The 19,861-nt window shown below is 43.3% G+C and overlaps 1 protein-coding gene and 1 long non-coding RNA gene across 5 annotated transcripts in view; one reads left to right on the top strand and one right to left on the bottom strand.

Annotated features, from left to right (window-relative positions):
• LOC140463375 (uncharacterized) overlaps positions 1-1,220 on the bottom strand; it is a 62,062-nt gene extending 60,842 nt beyond the window's left edge. For both annotated transcript variants that reach the window (XR_011954664.1, XR_011954663.1), the window contains exon 1: positions 878-1,220. This is a non-coding gene — a long non-coding RNA (uncharacterized lncRNA). The remainder of the gene's footprint in view (positions 1-877) is intronic.
• Positions 462-19,861, top strand: part of fbxw4 (F-box and WD repeat domain containing 4) — a 146,170-nt gene continuing 126,770 nt past the window's right edge. For all 3 annotated transcript variants that reach the window (XM_072557234.1, XM_072557233.1, XM_072557232.1), the window contains exon 1: positions 462-816. In XM_072557234.1, the coding sequence (XP_072413335.1) occupies positions 623-816 (194 nt within the window). In that variant the 5' untranslated portion in view covers positions 462-622. The remainder of the gene's footprint in view (positions 817-19,861) is intronic.

The raw sequence follows: 19,861 nt of genomic DNA, 5'->3' as shown, positions 1-19,861 counted from the left end.
AATGAACAAGTGAAATTAAAGGTACACTGTTTTAAAATTACATATTAATGAACCAAAACTGCAACCCATTCTAAAAGATGAAAGGCTGAACAGCAATCTACATTTGTTCAATATATCATTTTAATTGCATGTGCATGACACTGTGATCATTTGCTACAAATTCTGTGTCTTATGATTCTGCCTCACCTGATCAAGGAATAGCGCTCTGAAAGCTGGTACTTTCAAATAAACCTAATGGACCATAAGTAATGTTGTCTGATTTTTAACTTTAAAATTCACTGTATGTGATATGTTTTAGAATGGTTTGAAATGTGATTTAACTACTCCATAAATGCAGCTCTATCTGTTTATAAACATTCCTTGCCACCCTCCCGTGGTAAAGGAAATAATGAATGTCCCGGGGAGTAAAGATTCTTTAAAAACCTTGCAATTGCATGCATGACATGAGGAAGTACAATCCTCATCCACACATGTGACACGAGTTGTGTCTCATTGCAAATGGCCAGCAGTGGAAGGTGAAAGGAAAGAAGGGAGAACATGGGAGTAAATGCAGAACGAGGAGGATTATTTCACTTTTCTTTTTTGCCCGTTATAATTTTACACTGGATTGTGAGTGGGGATAATGTTGGTGCTGCTCTTGCATCAACTGCCTGAAGACATTCTCCTGCTGCTCTTCTCTTACTCTGACACCCAGACCCTTGGCAGGTTGGCCCAGGTCTGCAAGAAATTTCACTCCCTCATCAGCAGGGACACACTCTGGAGGAGGATAGCTAAAGTCTCCCTCAACACCGGTATTACCAGGCTCGGCAGAGACACGTAAGGAAACATTTTAAAATTAACGACCTTATTTTCCTTGCAGAGTGGAGGTGAGGCCTACCTTAGCCTTGCGGACCCTGCGACCATACTGCTAATCTGCTTGGTTACCGATTGAACCAGAACGCTTCAACCAAACTTTTTATACGTTAAAAATATATTTTTCACATAAAATAACTTTTTAAAAATCGCAGCCTTTTATCGTTTAATTTTCCTGACGCGATCGTCCATGCGAATAAAATATTAAGTCTTCTGCATCGCGAACTCGAGTCAGTTCTTAACTTTGGAAAAAAAAAAGTCACTAATTCCCACGGAGTTTGTTTTGAATTATTCTATTTTTGTTTGAGTTTTGAGACGGAGAAAGGCCGTTGGCGACTTTAATTTTCAGTTTCACGTCGGACTGTTCGGAGGTTAAGGAAGGGCGGGCGGTTTCAGGAATTCGCATGAGGGAGCTGCAGTTGGGAGCCAGTCATTGCAGGTGCTAGATGTTCTCAAAGCTGCAGTTGGGATTTTGAGTTAGAGTCACACAGCAGGGAAGCAGACCTTTCGGCCCAACCCATCCATGCTGACCAGCCGGCGTAAACAGATCTAGTCCAATTTGGCCCATATCCCTCTAAGAGAAAGCGAGGACTGCAGATGCTGGAGATCAGTCCAAAAGAGTGGTGTTGGAAAAGAACAGCAGGTCAGGCAGCATCCGAGGAACAGGACAATCGACATTTCGGGCATAAGCCCTTCATCAGGAATGTGGGGTGTGGGAGGTGGGGAAGGGGGCTGAGAGATAAATAGGAGGGTGGGGGTGAGGTAGCCAGGAGGCCATATTTACATAGAACATAGAAGAATACAGCGCAGTACAGGCCCTTCGGCCCTCAATGTTGTGCCGATCCAAGCCCACCTAACCTACACTAACCCACTATCCTCCATATACCTACCCAATGCCCGCTTAAATACCCATAAAGAGGGAGAGTCCACCACTGCTACTGGCAGGGCATTCCATGAACTTACGACTCGCTGAGTGAAGAACCTACCCCTAACATCAGTCCTATATCTACCCCCCCTTAATTTAAAGCTATGCCCCCTTGTAATAGCTGAGAATTTAATGGAGAAAGTTAGGACTGCAGATCAGAGTCAAAAAACATAGCTGGTTAGACAGCATCTGAGGAGCAAGAGAGTCGACATTTCGAGCATAACCCCTTCATCAGGACGTTCCAGTGGCTGTGCTTTTCCAGGTGATAGATAGATAGATAGATAGATGCAGGTGGGAGGTGATGGTGATAGGTCAGAAGGGAAGGTGGAGCGGATAGGTGGGAAGGAAGACAGACAGGTCAGACAGTTTAAGAGGGTGGTGCCGAGTTGGTTGGATCTGGGATGAAGTGGGGAGAGGGGAGGAGAGGAAAACAGTGAAGTCGATGTTGATACCACTTGGGGGGAGGGTCCCAAGGTGGAAGATGAGGCATTCTTGCTCCAGGCAAGAGGTGACTTGGATTTGGTGGTGGAGGAGAACCAGGATGAGAATTTTTAAAACTGAGACATTGCCTGACTGGGAGCCAGTGTAGGTCAAGGTTGAGTGCAAGGGGGATATGGGGACTAGATGCATGTAAGGACATGGGCTGTAAATGTTTGGACAAATTTATGGAAGGTAGAATGTGGGGGGTGAGCCAGGAGTGTGTTAGAATTAACAAATTTCTCAGTAAGGAAGGCAGGGATGAATATTTCAACAGCAGATATGCTGAGACGGGTGAAGACTGGTGATTTTATAGTTTTGGAAATAGGCTGTTTCGTGATGGCATGAATTTGGTTTTAGTTAAGATTTTAAGCTTCAAGAATTGTTTATTGTGGAGATGGGAGATGATAGCAGATTTGATGGAGAGAGGGCCAACATCTGATGAAGGGGTACCACTAAATAAAAGCTAATAGGGGAGCCAAGAAGGAAATTTGGGTGGTGAGCAATTTAATGGGAATTGAATTGATGTTTCATGGGACATGGAAAGCTCGGAGATAGCAGAGAAGGAAACAAGTTCCTAGTCTTTTTGAAAAAATAAATCATAACTTTAAATGTTTTGCAAAATTGAATCCCGTGTCTTTAGAAGGTTTGCTTTTTGTTTTGTTTTGATTTTTCTGCATCACATATCTTGCCCTGCCTTGCTTATTTGTGGTGACTCTCAGACTGGTAGTCAAGCCAGACCTCAAGCCATTGCCCCAGTTCAGCAAGATCTTGGGATCACAACCTGTGCCTGGCCCTTTAGACCTTTTCTGTGAACCCTTCAATTCAAATGTCCTTTGCAGAGTTATTTATTGATAGTAAAGCTGAACAAGACTCCATATTGCTTCTTTCTGGGCTAGAGAGGTTGCATTAATAGTTATGTGGTTAAGACGTTACTTGCAGACTTAATGGCAAGCCTTAGCTTTCTTCGGAAAACTTAATGGGCACTTCATGTGCAAATCCAGCACCCTCTTAAAAATAATGGGGAAGCCAAAGGCAAGATGGTCTTTGTATGAATCAAATGGTGGATCAGTACAAGTTGATCAGCAAATACTTGAAATTCTCAATTTATGATGTATATCTTCACTGTTTGAACCTGCCACTTTATATATAAAGGGTTGTGCATCTAAGATGCTGATGAAGATAATTTGCTTCTTTTCTAAGACTCTTTAAAATTGTGCTCTCTGTTTTTTGATCCATTCACGAGTAGAAAGTTTCTGTCTATCTACTTTGTTTAGACCCTTCATTGTTTTGAAAACTTACATATCAGATCACCTCTTCGGATTCTCCTCTCCAAAGAAAACAGTCCCAACTTAGTCACACAGCACAGAAAAGGTCCTTCAGCCCATTGACATAACTGCACTAAAGATGCGCTAATCCCAATTTCGTTCACTTGTCCCATATCCTTGAATGTTATGATATTTCAACTGCTCATCCAAATATTTTTTTTAAAGTTTAAGGTTTTTGGTCTCCACTACCTTCCCAGGCAGTGCAATCCAGATGTCCACCACCCTCTGAGTGAAAACATTTTTTTTTCTCAAATCTCTGGATCTCCTGTCCCTTAGTCCAAAGCTATGCCCCTCATGATTGACCCCTCAAATCAAGGGGAGCATCTACTCTGTCCTCACCCCATCCATGCCCCTCATAATCTTGGACACCTCAATCAAGTATCTCCCCCAGCCTTCTCTGCTCTGAAGAAAGTGATCCAAACCAATCAAGTCTCTCAGTCAAGCTAAATTGTTCCAAGCCAGGCAACATCCTGGTGAACCTTCTCTGTATCCCCTCCACTACAGTCTCATCCTTCCTGTAGTGAGGTGACCAGAACTGTATACAGTACTCTGGATATGGCCTGACCAATGCTCTGTATAACTCCAACATTATCTCCTTGCTTTTATACTCTGTCCCATTTGCCTTCTTTATTAACCTATTCAAGTCCTATCCTGTCCAATCCCTAATGAAGGGCTTTTGCCCGAAACGTCGATTTTTCTTGCTCCTTGGATGCTGCCTGACCTGCTGTGCGTTTCCAGTACCACACTCTCGACACTATCCTATTCAAGTGCTGTGCCAACTTCAGGGATCTGGAATAATTGCCTCAAGATCCCTCTGTTCCTTGGAGCTACTCAGTGAACTGCCATTCGTTAAATACTCCTACACCTTGCTACTTCTTCCTGTGTGCATCATCTTGTACTTATCCGGGTTAAACATCATCGGTCATTGCTCTGCTCACTGGATCAACCAACCTATATCATTCAGTAGCATACACACTTCAAGGCGTTTCCTGTCTTTCCTGGTTACCGCAGTGTCTCCTCCTTGAAACCATTTTCCTAAACTACTTCTGCACTATCTCTAATGTATTCACATCCTTCCTATTGTGTGAAACCCGGAACTATGCACAGTACTTTAGCTGAAGTCTGATTTGTATAAGTTTGACATAACCTCCCTGCTTTTGTATTCTGTCGCTGTGCCATCTAATTATCGGTCCTTTAGCCACTGGAAGCAGTTTCTGTTTATTCCATCTAAATCCTTCACAAATTTATGCATCTCCATTAAATTTACTCAGGCTTCATAGCTATGAGGAAAATAATTGAGCATCTCTCATCCCTTGTCTCTGGACCGGTTCTCATACATTGCTGAAATGTCGACAAAGCCTCCTTCTTCTGATGGTCAGAATTAAAAGCCATTGTCACAGTGCAATCAAACTGTTTTTATCCAGGTTCAATAAAAATACTTGTTTTTGTGCTCTATGCTTCTATTTATTAAGATCATTGGTACACTTTATGATCATGGCTCAGTCAGACAATTGTACACAACTTGGTTGTTCATTTTATGTAACTAGCTTCACTTCTTTGAAATCGGCCTGTTGTCAAAATAATTTCTGTACCAAGAGCCATCCTAAAGACATCTTGCACAAATAGTGAGGTTATGTTCAGTATTTTTCCGTAATATATGCACAAAGCTGGAATGGTTTGACCAGGCAGTTACAATATTTCTAGTGCTTCACTACATTTCCCTCATGTAGCTACTGAATGCATGCAGCTTGGAGGTATCACATTCATTTGCAAGGAATTTGTTACCTGCAATTTTAAGTTCTTTTGGCTCCCAGCTAACTAACTATTCTTTTGTTGACTGGTTTAAACTGATCTCTCTCTGCAGCCTTTATCTTCCTCTCACACTCTCATGACCTCTTTCCTGCCTCCCCTCCCTCGCACTTGCTACCCCATCATTCATAGTTAGAGACAAAAAAAACTGCAGATGCTGGAACCCAAAGCAGTCATATGCAGCACGCTGACAGAATACAGAAAGCCAGGCAGCATCAGAAGTTGGAGAAGTCAACATTTCGGGCGTAACCCTTCTTCAGGACTGGAGGTGTAACGGGAGCTGCAGATAAAAGGAGCAGTGGGGGAGGGTTTTGGATGGGGAGAGGGGCGAGACGGTGAGGTAGTGATTAGTGAACACAGGTAGAGGGTACGACCTGTTTGAGTCTTCCAGGCTGTAGACTGCCCAGGCAGAAGATGAGGTGTTGTTCCTGCAATTTGCAGTCTGATTTGCTGTGGCAATGGAGGAGACTGAGGATGGTCATGTAAAAAGGGAGTGGGAAGGGGAATTAAAATGGGCAGTGACTGGGAGGCCAGGTCGGCCCCTGCGGGCCCGACCCACGTGCTTGGCAAAATACGCCCTATGTTAACATTTAGTCTCATTGGTGTAGAGAAGACCATAACAGGCGCACCAGATACAGTAAACTAGGTTGGAAGAGAGGCAGGTGAACCTCTGTCTCACCTGGAAGGACTGTTCGGGGCCCTGGATGGAGTTGGGGGTGGTGTGCCAGCAGGTTTTGCATCTTTTACCATTGCAGGGGAAGGTTTTTGGGGGGGGGGTCCATGACCTCATTGCCTCCAATGATCTTCCCTCCACTGCCTCCAACCCTGCACCACTAGTTCTACCTGCTTCCCAAGACCCAGAAGCCCACTTACCCTGGCTGACCCATCGTCTCTACATGCTCATGCCCCACTCAACTTATTTCTTCCTATCTTCCCTCCATTCTCTTCCCCCTTGGTCCAAACACTTCCCACCTACATCCGTGACACTAACTATGCTCGCCACCTCTTCAGTAACTTCCATATCCCCAGCCCCCAGTGGTTTATCTTCACTATTGACCTGCAGTGTTTATACATGTCCATGCCCCACAAGGATGGCTTTCAGGCCGTCAGCTTCTTCCTCTCCAACAGACCCATCCAGTTCCCCTCCACCAATACCCTCCTCCACCTTGCTGAACTCATCCTCACCCTTAATAACTTTTCCTTCCCACTTCTTCCAAATCCTGGGGGTGGCCATGGGCACCTGGTTGGGCCCTAGCTACACCTGCCTTTTTATCAGTTAAGTCAAACAGTCCCTCTTCAGTAACTACACAGGCACTGTGCCCCAACACTTTGCATCGGTGCAGCGACCTGCAGCCGGGCTGAACTGGAGCAGTTCATCGACTTTGCCCACAACTCCCACCCCATTCTCAAATTTACTTGTTCTATTTCGGACACCTCCCTCCCTTTCTTGACCTCTTCATTTCTATCTCCGGCGATAGTCTACAGATGGATGTTTACTATAAACCCACAGATTGCCATAACTACCTCGACTACACCTCCTCCAACTCAGTATTCTGCAAGAATTCCATCCCATTTCACAGTTCCTCCACCTCCATTGGGGAGACATTCCACTCTCCAGCATCCCAGATGGCCACCTATTTTGAACAATGTGCTTTTCCCCACTCTGTCATCCAGACAGCCCTCCACCGCACCTCCTCCATTCCCTGCTCCACCGCTCTAAACTCCCCTCACACAACCCAATAAATACAGGGGCCCCTTGTCCTCACCTACCACCCCACCAGTCTCCGCATCCAATATATCATCCTTTAACACATCCACCAACTCCAAGACCCCGTCACCAAGAACATCTTCCCTTCCCCATCCCTCTCTGCCTTCCGCAAGGATCATTTCCTTTGCCAATCCTTGGATTGTGCCACTCTCCCCACCACACCCACTGAACCTACTGGTACCTTCCCCTGCAACAATGAAAGCTGCAAAACCTGCCAACATAGCACCCCCCTCACCTCCATCCAGGGCTCCAAACAGTCCTTCCAGGTGAGACAGAGGTTTACCTGCCTCTTCTCCAACCTAGTTTAGTGTATTCAGTTCTTGCGATGTGGTCTTCTCTACATCAGTGAGACCAAATGTAAACTCAGGACTGAGCATGTCAGACATGCCCGCAGGGGCTGACCAGACCTCCCAGTCTTTGCCCATTTTAATTCCCCTTCCTACTCCCTTTCTGACATGACTATCCTCTACCTCCTCCATTGCCACAGCGAATCAGACTGCAAATTGGTGGAGCAAACCCTGGGCAGCCTACAGCCCAGAGAACTCAACATTTGAGCTCTCCAATTTCAAATAACCTTTCTTCCCATCCCTGGCTCCCTTTCTAGCCCGCCCCCCCCACCATTCCTCTGACCCGACCCTTCCAGCTGTCCCGGATTCATTTCTCCCATTGACCAACTAGGTCATACCCTCTACCAGTGTTCACTTATCACTATCTCTCCACCTCATCCCTCTCCCCACCTAAACCACCCCCCCCGGACTTTATCTGCAGCTCCCCTTACACCCACCCCAGGTCTGAAGAAGAGTCACACCTGAAATACTGACTTCTCCAGCTCCTGATGCTGTCTGATGTGCTGTGTTCTTCCAACTTGCTGCTTGTCTGTCCCGTCATTCATGTCCCACCCCCCCCCCCCCCACCCCACCCCGTGCTACCCCGTCCCTCCACAACCCCTGTTTCAGCTTCCTCCTTCTCCTGGTTTCTAGCCTCCTCCCCCTTCCAACTTTAACCCCAGCAGCAGCCCCCCCCCCCCCCTCACACACACACACACACACACACACACACAAAATGTCTGTAATCCTGAACTGGGCTCCTGGACCCCTGGCAACTCCTGAGGCTTGGGCTCAGCAGACCGAGATCCCTGCAGCCACTTATCCTCCCAAATGCTTCACTAAAGATATTAGTTCTCTCCTAAGTTTGCTGCTCATAAGTTGATTAGTGAACCCATGAGTGACAATGAGAAGTGCAAGAGTGAAGGTTTTTGCCTTGAGGAGCATGAGAATGACAGAATTTTGATTAGAGCATTAACTCTGGGCGGCACGGTGGCACAGTGGTTAGCACTGCTGCCTCACAGCGCCAGAGACCCGGGTTCAATTCCTGCCTCAGGCGACTGACTGTGTGGAGTTTGCACGTTCTCCCGTGTCTGCGTGGGTTTCCTCCGGGTGCTCCAGTTTCCTCCCACAGTCCCAAGATGTGCAGGTCAGGTGAATTGGCCATGCTAAATTGCCCGTAGATGTAGGGGTATGGGTGGGTTACGCTTCGGTGGGTCGGTGTGGACTTGTTGGGCCGTAGGGCCTGTTTCCACACTGTAAGTAATCTAATCTAAAAAAAAACTCCTCATAGTTTTTGTCTGTCAGGTATATGGGACAATCTTCCTGTGATCACATGTTGTCCTAGCCCTGGATCTACTGCTACTGAAGGAGCTACTGCTGCATCTAATTTGTATGTTGTCATCAAATTGCATGCATCACTAACACACTTTACATTAAGAACCAACTCAGTGTATTTGATACTGGACTAGTGGTGCTGGAAGAGCACAGCAGTTCAGGCAGCAGCCGAGGAGCAGTAAATTTGACGTTTTGGGCAAAAGTCCTTCAGCAGGGTACATTCCTGATGAAGGGCTTTTGCCTGAAACGTCGATTTTACTACTCCTCAGATGCTGCCTGAACTGCTGTGCTCTTCCAGCACCACTAATCCAGAATCTGGTTTCCAGCATCTGCAGTCATTGTTTTTACCTCAGTGTATTTGATAACCTGACCTCCCTGGTTTAAGTCAGCCTGTAATCATTTATGCTTATTTTCCTTGTAATTCTACCTTTTATCCCCAGTGGCATTAGTTGAGTTTCTAAAGTTTTAACCAGATGCCAGAAAACAGATTTTTAAATTAGAACTTGTTTTTATCTCTCGGGTTCCTTTTTGTTTTGTTATTTTGTGTTGGGCTTAGTTAATTTGGCAGCATGCTTGCTCCTGAGTTACAAGGTTGTGGATTCAGTTACAGTTCATGAGCAGATGAAACAGGCAACACATGTTGCAGGACCAGTGCAGTAGTTTGACATTAGAAAAACATTTTTGGTGAGGTGATAAACCGAGGACCCATGTGGCTAAGGTGCATTTCTTTCTTAAAAGAAAAGACATAGTACTTTGGCACAATTTGAAGACCCTGGTTGTTGGCTGGTCACCAAAGCAAAATCAGGTTAATTGACTCATTCATTTCATTGTTGCTTGTAGAATCTTGCGGTGTCCAAAGTGGCCATTTAAATGGTGACTGTATTTCGGAATGAGTAATTGTATATAGTGTTTTGAAATATTTCTCAAAAATGTGATAAGATGCTGTGAAAGTGCAAATTCTTCTTTCAGGGCAGAACTAGTGAGCTCACTGCATCTGTTTCCCAACTCTTATGATTACAGATAGGAGTGCAGCACAGGGAATTACTGTTCTGAGACAAGACGTGAAGTTTAAGTTAAAATTCCTGATGTACCCGATTTTTAATTTATTGGTGTAAGAATGTCCAAACCTTTAAGTTTTCATGGATAGCTTATGTTTGTATGAAGGCGTTTGAAGTACAGAAGTTTAAGTCAATGTTCACGTTTAATTTACACACACTTCAAACTGTTCTTGATCAGTTGTTGGTTAGGCAATGAGGAAGGGGGTTGTTAGCTCATTTGACATGGACGATTAGTTTGTTTCGTAGAGTGATGCCAACAGCATGACTTCAATGGGGAGGCGATGGCTTAGTAGTATTATCACTCGACTATTAATCTGGACATGCAGGTAATGTTTTGGAGACCTGGGTTTGAATACCAACATGGCAGTGGGTGGAATTTGAATTCAATAAAAATCTGGAATTAAGTGTCTAATGGTCACCATTAATCCATTACTGATTGTCAGGATTAATCCATCTAGTTCATTAACGTCCTTTAGGGAAGGAAACTGTCATCCTTACCTGGTCTGACCTACTCTCTTGACTCCAGACGCACAGCAATGTGGTTGTCCAATGTGTTGGACGGTCAGGGATAGTCAATGAATGCTGGCCTTGCCAGCAATATCCACATCCTATGAATTAATTTAAAAAAACAAATAAAATTCCCACACTGCTGAAGGTACCGTGAAGATCCATCCTTCTCAACCTCTTTCTCATGGTGATCCTCAGGTAAGGTTACCACTAGCCATCTCTCTCTCTCTCTCTAACGAGAGAACAGTGTATGATCCGGTAGGACTATGCTGATTGTACCTTGCTTTCCCTATTTAGGATTTATATACCAATGAGAAAACAGGGTAAAAATAGATCTTTCTAAATCGGCCATATCACATCATTCAAACAAACTAGCAAGTAATTGATATAAATATATAAGACATTGATTTCACTGAGGCTTCAGATTTGAACTAGCAGTGTTTGAAGCCCAGAAATGGACTAACCTGATACCTCGCTTCGTTGGTGGGAAAACCAAAGGAATAATGAACACAACCTATGGGATGTCACTTATACTTCAGGAGCTGTCATACTATATCCTGTTCTTACTGCTTGTTAAAAATTAACCTGATGAAGTTAATCTAGTAAAAAAGTAATAGAGCTAGATTTAATGGTGCTTTATATTCCCTTTGCTTTGGTGACATTATTGTTGGAATTGGAGGGTGTTGAATTAACTGTTTCAAAGTTCCATTAATTAGAACTTTTATTGCATTTGTCATCTCTCATATAGGTGGTGACTTGTTCTATCTCTAGTGCATCACTTTTCATTCCTGAAGAAGGGCTTATGCCCGAAACATCGATTCTCCTGCTCCTTGGATGCTGCCTGACCTGCTGTGCTTTTCCAGCAACGCATTTTTCAGCATCACTTTAATGCCAACTCTTTCACAGAATTGTAGAATAGATTCCTACAGTTCAGAAGGAAGAAATTTGGTCCATCAAGTCTGTACTAACCCTCCAAAGAGCATCCCACTAGAGCCATTCCTCCATCCTAACTCTGTAGCCCTGCATTTACCATGGTTAATCCATCTAGCCTGCAATTTTTGGACTCTGGGAGGAAACCCATGTAGACTCGGGAAGAACATGCAAACTCCACACGGTCACCCAAGGCTGGATTCGAACCTAGGTTCCTGATGCTGTGAGCAATAGTGCTAACCATTGTGCTGCCCCTTTAGCTGTAAGCTTTGGCAGTCAGGCGTAACGTCTATTTTATCACTAAGGAGGCATTGTACTTTGCCATGTCCAGCAGTTAAGTTGGCACCTGAACTGACCTCTGTGGAATACAAAGTTCCCAAGTTGAGTTCTTAGCCAGTGCTGATTTCATTTAGGGCAGGCAAAAGACAGATCTTATTTTCATGACCACTTGAAGAAATATTAACATTTCTCTCAAGTTAAATAGTTTAATTTTGCCAGCACTGTGAAGCTGCAGAGTTTATTGTAAATCAGTGCAGTCTTGCCTTTCCTGATGTGTTTTCAAATTGGAAGCTTACTCGTTCAATGATAAAATACCACAAGGACATGAGCATGAAAGTGATCATGGTGCTATGTCTCATGAAACCATCTGCAACCAGCTGAATTGCCTGTCACACTGTGCAGCAATGGGTTTGGGCTGGCTCATATTTGATATTTCCATTGTCCCTCTTCAGGAAGGTTTAGCTTGTGCTGAGAGACACTCTTGCATGGTTTTAGATTTTAGTGGGGAATCTGACTCAGGCTGAGGTCTCCATTATCCTGATGACTGATTACCATAAAACATGATGCAGTGCTGAGGCCTACACAGTGTGAGGGTCTTGGTTTGAATCTCTTTTAAAAAAAAAATGTTGAAGGTAGCTGCTGCACAACCTTTCAACCAAATCAGCACAGATTAGAATATTTACAGAAGAAGGGCATTCAGCTCTAGGACAGAGCTAGTTTAGTCTCACAAACCTACTTTTTTCCCATAGTCCTACAGATTTTTTTTTACTTTCAAGTTTGTATAAAATTTCCTCTTGATAGTTAGATTTGGACCTGCTTTCACTGGCCTTTTAGGCAGTACATTTGTGATAGGGCAGCACAATGGCACAGTGATTAGCACTGCTGACTCAGCGCCAGGGACCCAGGTCCAATTCCAGCATCAGGTGACTGTGGAGTTTGCATACTCTCTGCATGGGTTTCCTCCGGGTGCCCAGTTTCCGCCTACGATCCAAAGATGTGCAGGTTAGGTGAATTTGCCATGTTAAATTGCCCATGGTGTTCAGGGATGTGTAGGGTAGGTGCATTGATCGGGGTAAATATAGGGTTCGGGGATTGGGTCTGGGTGAGTTACTCTTTTCAGAGGGTCAGTGTGGACTTGTTGGGCAGAAGGGCCTGTTTTCACACTGTAGGGATTCTATTCTACTCTATAATCATAACTTGGTGCATAGAAGAATGTCTCCTCATCGACCCTTTGATTCTTGCCAATTATCTTCAATCGTGTCCTCTGGTTCCTGGCCTTCTTCCCAGTAATTCCTTATAATTTTGAACACCTACATCGAATTCTCTCTTGTCATTCTCTGCTGGATGGAAAACAATCCCAACTTCTTTAGCCTCTTTGAACATGCTGATAAATCTGGACCAACCCCTGTGGCTAGAAGGGAAAATCAGCTAGGGGTCTTGCTAGCTGGTCAATGAGTGACCTCTGCTGGAAAGCAGTTTATATTGGACAAGGGAGTAAATTGAATTTAGCTATGTTAGTTTCCACAGCCACAGACTGCTGGACTGTTGATCTGGCCTGACCCTTGTAGCTACTCAGGTGGGCAGGGGAAATAGTTTGCCAATTCCTGAGAAAACTGCTCCACCATCTTTTGAGAAAACGGGGCACAAAGATCTTTACGAATCAACTGTTCACACAATCATTTTGCCTTTCAGCTAAAGAGCCCTAATTGTGTCGACCTCCCCAACCTAAACCAACAAAGCCTGAGAAAGCAAACTATTTTCTTGTCCGGCTTTGATCACGAGAGCAAAGATGTGGAATGGGTGACTGTAAGTCAGATGTGTAGGAATGCAATCACACATTTTGGGAAAAAAAGTGAAAGGATATTCTAGGCTTGGGGCAGATCGAGGGCATAAGGAGAGAGTGAGAGAAAGGAGAAGGGCCTGAGGCTACAGCAAAGGGATGGGAAAATGGAGCAGCAGGGCAGTTCTGTGTGCGAAGCGGCCACTGTAACATGGGTTAACAGCTATGTGAGATGCTTATTTACAGCCTGAATCATTCTTAAATGGCCTGGGGGCACAATGGCTGGAAACAAAAGCTGATGGGAATGTGGCGCAAAGAAGAAATCAAGGGTTTGGGGGTGGGGTGCAGTAAAGGAGAGAAGCATTGAACTGTTTTATTGAGTTGAAAGGTGTGTACTGCCATATTGTTAAATTCCAGCAAATGCCACTAAGTCCTGCGACACCAGGATTGCATGTTTACAGGGTAAAAGTATTTGGAAATTGCGGTTACCATGAACGTCCAGCCTTCTCACTCGTCCCTCACCTGAGGCAAGGTGACCCTCTGGTTAAACTCACTGCTAGTCATCTCTCTCTCACTCACTCACTCACTCTCGGAGAGCAGCCCTATGGTCATTTGGGATTATAGCGACTTTACCTTTCTTTTACCTTTTCCTTGGATACTGTGTTGATCCATGGGTTTGTGGCCACTGCCTGTCTTTTCAAATTGGATTGTGTTATGGACTGAAATACAAACATAGGAGCAGGAGGAGGTATTCACTCCTTGAGCCTCTTTTAGTATTCAGTTGGCTGATCTGTACCTTAACTCTTACTGCTTGCCTTGGTTGCATAATCCTTAATAGCCTTGCTCAACAAAAATCTTATCTTTTAAAATGATAACTCTGTTCTGTGTACAAATGACGCCAGACCTGCTGAGCATTTCAGGTGTTTTATTTCTTTTTCAGATTTCCAGCTTGTATATTTTGACTTTATTAAAAATTTGACCATCTCAGTTTTCAAATTTTTAGTTGACTCTTGGCTTCGATGTTTTAGAGCAGAGTATTTAGGTTCCCACAATCCTTTGTGACACCAGTCCTCAACAGCCTAGCCCTAATTTGATGATGCTGCTCCCATATTGTTGGATTCCCCTGACCAGAGGAAATTGTTCCTCCCTATCTACCATATCAAATCCTTTAATCATACAATCTTAAACATCTTTAAGTTATAAGAGAAAGGTGCAGATTATAATCAGCATTTTGGATGTTACAGTTTTGAAAATAAGGGCTGCACATTTTTACTCTTTCGTTTTCTCCCCCTCTCCCTACTAAAGACAGAGTCATAGAGCTGTACAGAGTGGAAACAGACCCTTCGGTCCAAATCATCCATGCTGACCAGATATCCTAAATTGATCTCGTCTCATTTAAGAGCATTTTGCCCAAATCCCTTTAAACTCTTCCTATTCATATACCCATTCAGAAGACTTTTAAATATTATAATTGTACTAGCCTCCACCACTTGCTCATTTCACACACTCCCCATCCTCTGCGTGAAAAAGTTGCCCCTTAGGTCCTTTTTAAATCTTTCCCCTCTCACCTTAAATCTATGCCCCCTAATTTTGGCTTGCCCTATGCTGGGGATAAGACCTTCACTATTTACCTTATCTATGCCACTCGTGATTTTATAAACTTCCACAAGGTCACCCCTCAGCCTCCGATGCTCTAGGAAAACAGCCCCAGCCTATTCAGCCCCTCCCTATAGCTCAAACCCTCCAACCCTGGCAACATCCTTGTAAATCCTTTCTGAACCCTTTCAAGTTTCACCACATCTCTGGGACAGGCCACCATTGGTCACTTGCCACATTTTTCATTTCTACGCAGAGATTGTTCAAGGTATTTTAATAGTGGAAAGCATAGCAACTGCAGCTTTCCCTGATTCTTCCCAAATCCATGTGTGTGTATTTCAGTGGAGGTCTTTGGACAATGAACAGATTCCTTGGCTTATTTTCCTCTTTTAGCCCAATGTTGTTGAAGCCAATTGTCAACCACTTCAGCCACTATGGCCAATTTTAAATAATGCAAGACTGGCTTAAAAAATAAATGTAGCATTGGTGTTTCTTGGCCAACTGAACACAGCAGGTACAAGTACAGCGTCTTTGTGGGAGTTTAAACTCCCACAAAAGTTTGGTGAAGGAGACGTGTTTTAATCAGCTTTTTAAAAATAGAGAGGCATGTGGAGATCGTGAGAAATTTACATTTTGGGTAGCAAGCATTACTACTAAAGGTGGAAATGGAAAACCTTTCAATGGTCTGCTTTCTGAGTGTTCAATCAGGCTGAAACAGATGATGTATAACCTTGGAACTTTGTTCAAATCTGAGATTTCTAGTCCAGATGTATTCTTCACTAAGGGTCTAGATTAGAGTGGTGCTGGAAAAGCACAGCAGGTCAGGCAGCATCCGAGGAGTAGGAAAGTCGATGTTTCGAAAAAAAGCCCGATGTTTCGGGCTGTTGAATTTTGTCTTTAGTAACAGGGCCCAGCTCTCTCCCCATGTCCCTCTATCTGCTCTGTAGCTGCCACCCTGCTTTCAAAGGTCTCCGCCTATGTGCTTGTGATTACCTGTCCCAACTCTCCCAGAAAGATTTGCAAGTTGATCCTCTTCTGCCTCTGCCCTTGCTCTGTGATCAGCTTTATCCATGACTTTGACTTGGTTTAATACAACTCCAATTCAATATTACTTAATTGGCTGTAAAGCAGTTATAGGTGTTAGAAATTCAAGATTTTTAATTTCTATTTTTTTTTCTCCAACATCTTCCTTGTTAGCTTCCTTACTTTAACAACTACAAATGTTTTAGCTTGTTTAAGAATCTGCATCTTGACATGCACTCCTACATTATGCCCAAACATCAAATTTTAAAATCTTTGTCTACTGCAGATTTCTTCCAGACCTCACACCAGCCAACTCTCCTCCTCTTGCTCATTGCAATCTGCTCCTGCATGACATCTACTTTGTCTCCTTGAGCATTGGCCTTCATGTCTTATCCTCAGCTTTGTGTGGGAGTTTTCATCTGCCTCATTTTTACAGTCAGGAACTCCCTGACTGAGCTGTTCTGCTGCATTTAAGTTTCTCTCTGCCCAAACGCTTTTGATTACCTGTCTCGACTGTCTCTCTGTCTACTACCCCGACTCCTCCTTTCTCCTTCCATTCATAGGCTCCTTTCTCCCGATGTGCGAATGCACAGTAAAACTCATGGTTTTTGTTGAAGTGGTGAGAAGCAGTTTTGTGGCCCAGTTCCTCCCTTTTTTCTGTGATGTTAAGCTTAGTTATGCTGCTATGTTTTTGTTTCAGTTAGGAAAGTGGATATAATTACTTCTTATACCTTCTAAAGAAGCTGATTCCAGAACGTGGGAGCAGTGAAGTAGGTTGCCAGTTCATCCCCTCATTTTGGTAGTTTCTGAAACTGTTTTGTTGAGAGGAAAAGGCCATGGCTCAAATTTAGATCCAGGTTTTGATAGCCAGATCAAGGCAAACACTGGTGCCAGTACTGAAGAGTTGAAGGTGTCATCTTTCAGACAAATTAAATGTTGTCCCAGTTTTCCCTCTCAACTGCAAACACATGACACTACTTCGAAGAGCAAAGGAATTCTCCCTTGTGCCCTACTCATACTTATTCCTTGAGCAAAATAACTAAAACAGATGGTCAGCTGATTGTCACATTGCTGTTTATGGGATCTTGCTTTGTACACATTGTTGCCTAAATTACACCAGTGACTTAAATTCAAAAGTATTTCATTTGCTGTTATAGATTTGAGATAGTGAAATTCTGTAGAAATGAAAGCTTTTCTTTTAAGCCAAACTGTCAAACTTTAACAATAATAATTTTTTAGTTGAGCCTGCAATGAGGTGAATGAGCAGTTAGACTGGAATAAACCTTCAATGGATTCTTAACAGCACGTGACCAGGTTAAGTATCAACTCTCACTTGAGTAGCTGTCAAGAGCCAGGAAATTCTGAGCTATTTTGAGTGCAACATTTTGAAATCTGTGCAGGTTTATGGGTGAGTATTCAAGTTCCCACAATCCTTTGTGACACCAGGAGAAGAAATGGGTGGTGGTAGGGTGGGTGATGGGAGATGAGAGAGTATCTGATGCTGCTTCAGAATGTAAAGCCTTTTCAAGGAAGAGAGGCAGAAAAGCAGTGAGATGTGTGAAATGTGACAAGAAGGTAGTTTGTCCTTCGAGGCCCTGGGCCTCCTGCTCTCGTCCTTACGCAGCAGTTGATTTACAGTCTGGTGTTTGGTGAACATGTGTCTCACATTTGTTTCTGCAGAACAGCAAATGGTAACTGCTTAAAATAAGTGAGCTGCCTGCCGACCTTTTGTACTTTGACCTAATAGGTGTTTTATCTTGCATTTGGATGTATTGGAGAATCTTAGAAAACAAAAAAAATGTAATGCTGTATAAATTTCTTTTCAGTTTTTTCTTTTCTGTTCTTAAGGTATTGGGACATGTTTCTGTTGGAAATGTTGGTATACTGTCCCCTTTCCTTCCAGAGGACCGCGTCTCACAAGGGAGCATGGACTATGACTAGAGTCAGGCATTATGTGCATCAGGGAAGAAGCTTTCATCACTTCCCATTGACCTTTGGGCATGTGACTGTACAAATTAGGAGCACAGGTGGACCACTTGAGCCATTTGATAGGATTATATATGATCTGTTTTACTTAGCATAAATCTGTATACTTCTGCTTTTAACAATATTCAAAGTCTGTGCTTCCATCACCTTCATTGAGGAAGATCGTTCCAAAAACTCATGACCCTATTTATTAGTGACCACTTATGTTTAAACAGTGACCCCAAGTTCTAGATAAGAAGCAACGTCCTCTGAACATACGCTCTATCAAGATCCCTCAGGATCTAGCAGGTTCAATCCAGTCAATTTTTACACTTCTTAACTCCAACAAAGGCAAGCCTAGTTTGTTCAACCTTTCCACGTTAGTCAATCAGTTAATTCGGAACTTTCTCTGAGCTGCTTCCAATGTATTTACTTCCTTCCCATAATAAGGAGACCATTATTGACTGCGAGTACTTCAGATGTGTCAGTTTCTTTGGTCGTTGTATTTTATTGGGAGTCTTATCAGTGCTGCTTGCCAGTGCTAGTTGTGACTTGAAGGATAACACTCATCTCTGAATTGGCGTAGTTATAGGTTCATGATCCCCTCCAACGTCAGGTATAAAATCTAGCTGACAATCCCAGTGCCAGTCCTGAGGAAGTGTGCCATTGACAGATTTGCTATGTGTTTGATGAAACAAATTGAACTGAAACATTCTTTGTCCTCTGGTTGGCATAAAACATTTCTTGGTATTACTTCAAGGAAGAGCAGAAGAAGTTTGCAATATATTGTGACCAATATTTATCCTTTACCCAGCACAGTTTCAGATAATCTGATTATTGATCTGCATCACTACAATGACCACATTTAAAACGCTTCATTATCTGTAAAGCCCTTCACTAGTGAAATGTGGTATAGAAATGCAAATCTGTCTTTTATTGTCCTTTTTGCTGTTTGCAGAATCCTACTGGGTTCAAATTGGCTGCCACATTTTACATTGGCATTACTTGAAAAAGGCATCATTGTCTGTAATGCTTAAGATGCTGGAATCCAAAATAAAAACTGGAAACACTCATGAAGATCTGGCAAAAGGTCATTAAGCTGACATTTTATCTCTCCTTCTCTGTTCATAGATGTTGCGAGACAAACCCTAACTGAAAGCAAAACAATCATAAATTGAATCTGGAGTTAGTCTTGTCTATTGGAAGGGCTTTTGCCCGAAACGTCGATTTTCGAGGCTACTTGGATGCTGCCTGAACTGCTGTGCTCTTCCAGCACCACTAATCCAGAATCTGGTTTCCAGCATCTGCAGTCATTGTTTTAACCTTGTCTATTGTGTCCATGCAGCTTCTGAGGCTAACTCTTAACAAGTGATTTAACTGTTATACATTCACCCAAAACTTTGTGACAAATGAGTTTTGACAACAGCTAGGATATCTACTCATACTTTTTCTTCAGTGATGTGTTGACAGCTGGATGTGAATGTGGAAGGTCATTTGACCCAATTTTTTTAAAAGAGAAGACATGCATTTCTTGAGAACTATTTGGGATTCCCAAAACACTTAATAACCAATTAAATACTTTTGAAGTATAGTCACTATTATGATGCAGCCAGTTTGTGCACAGCAGTTTCCACTAATAGCAATCTGACTATTTCTAGGTAAATGGTTTTGTGATGCTGCTTAAGAGATTAATATTGGCCTGTACACCAGTGGGAACTCCCCTGCTCTTTGAAATAGTGTGATCGGATCTCTTAAATCCATCTGAGAGGGTAGACAGGGCTTTGGCTTAATGTTTCTTTGATAATAGGCTGCTCAATACTACATTGGGAGTGTCAGCCTGGATGTTGATTTCCAGTCTATGGAGTAGCACTTGAATCTATGGCTTTCTGATTCAAACAATAGC

The sequence above is a fragment of the Chiloscyllium punctatum genome, chromosome 38 (assembly GCF_047496795.1).
Source record: "Chiloscyllium punctatum isolate Juve2018m chromosome 38, sChiPun1.3, whole genome shotgun sequence".
Classification (NCBI taxonomy): Eukaryota; Metazoa; Chordata; class Chondrichthyes; order Orectolobiformes; family Hemiscylliidae; genus Chiloscyllium; species Chiloscyllium punctatum.
This window is presented reverse-complemented; position numbering and strand designations above follow the sequence as displayed.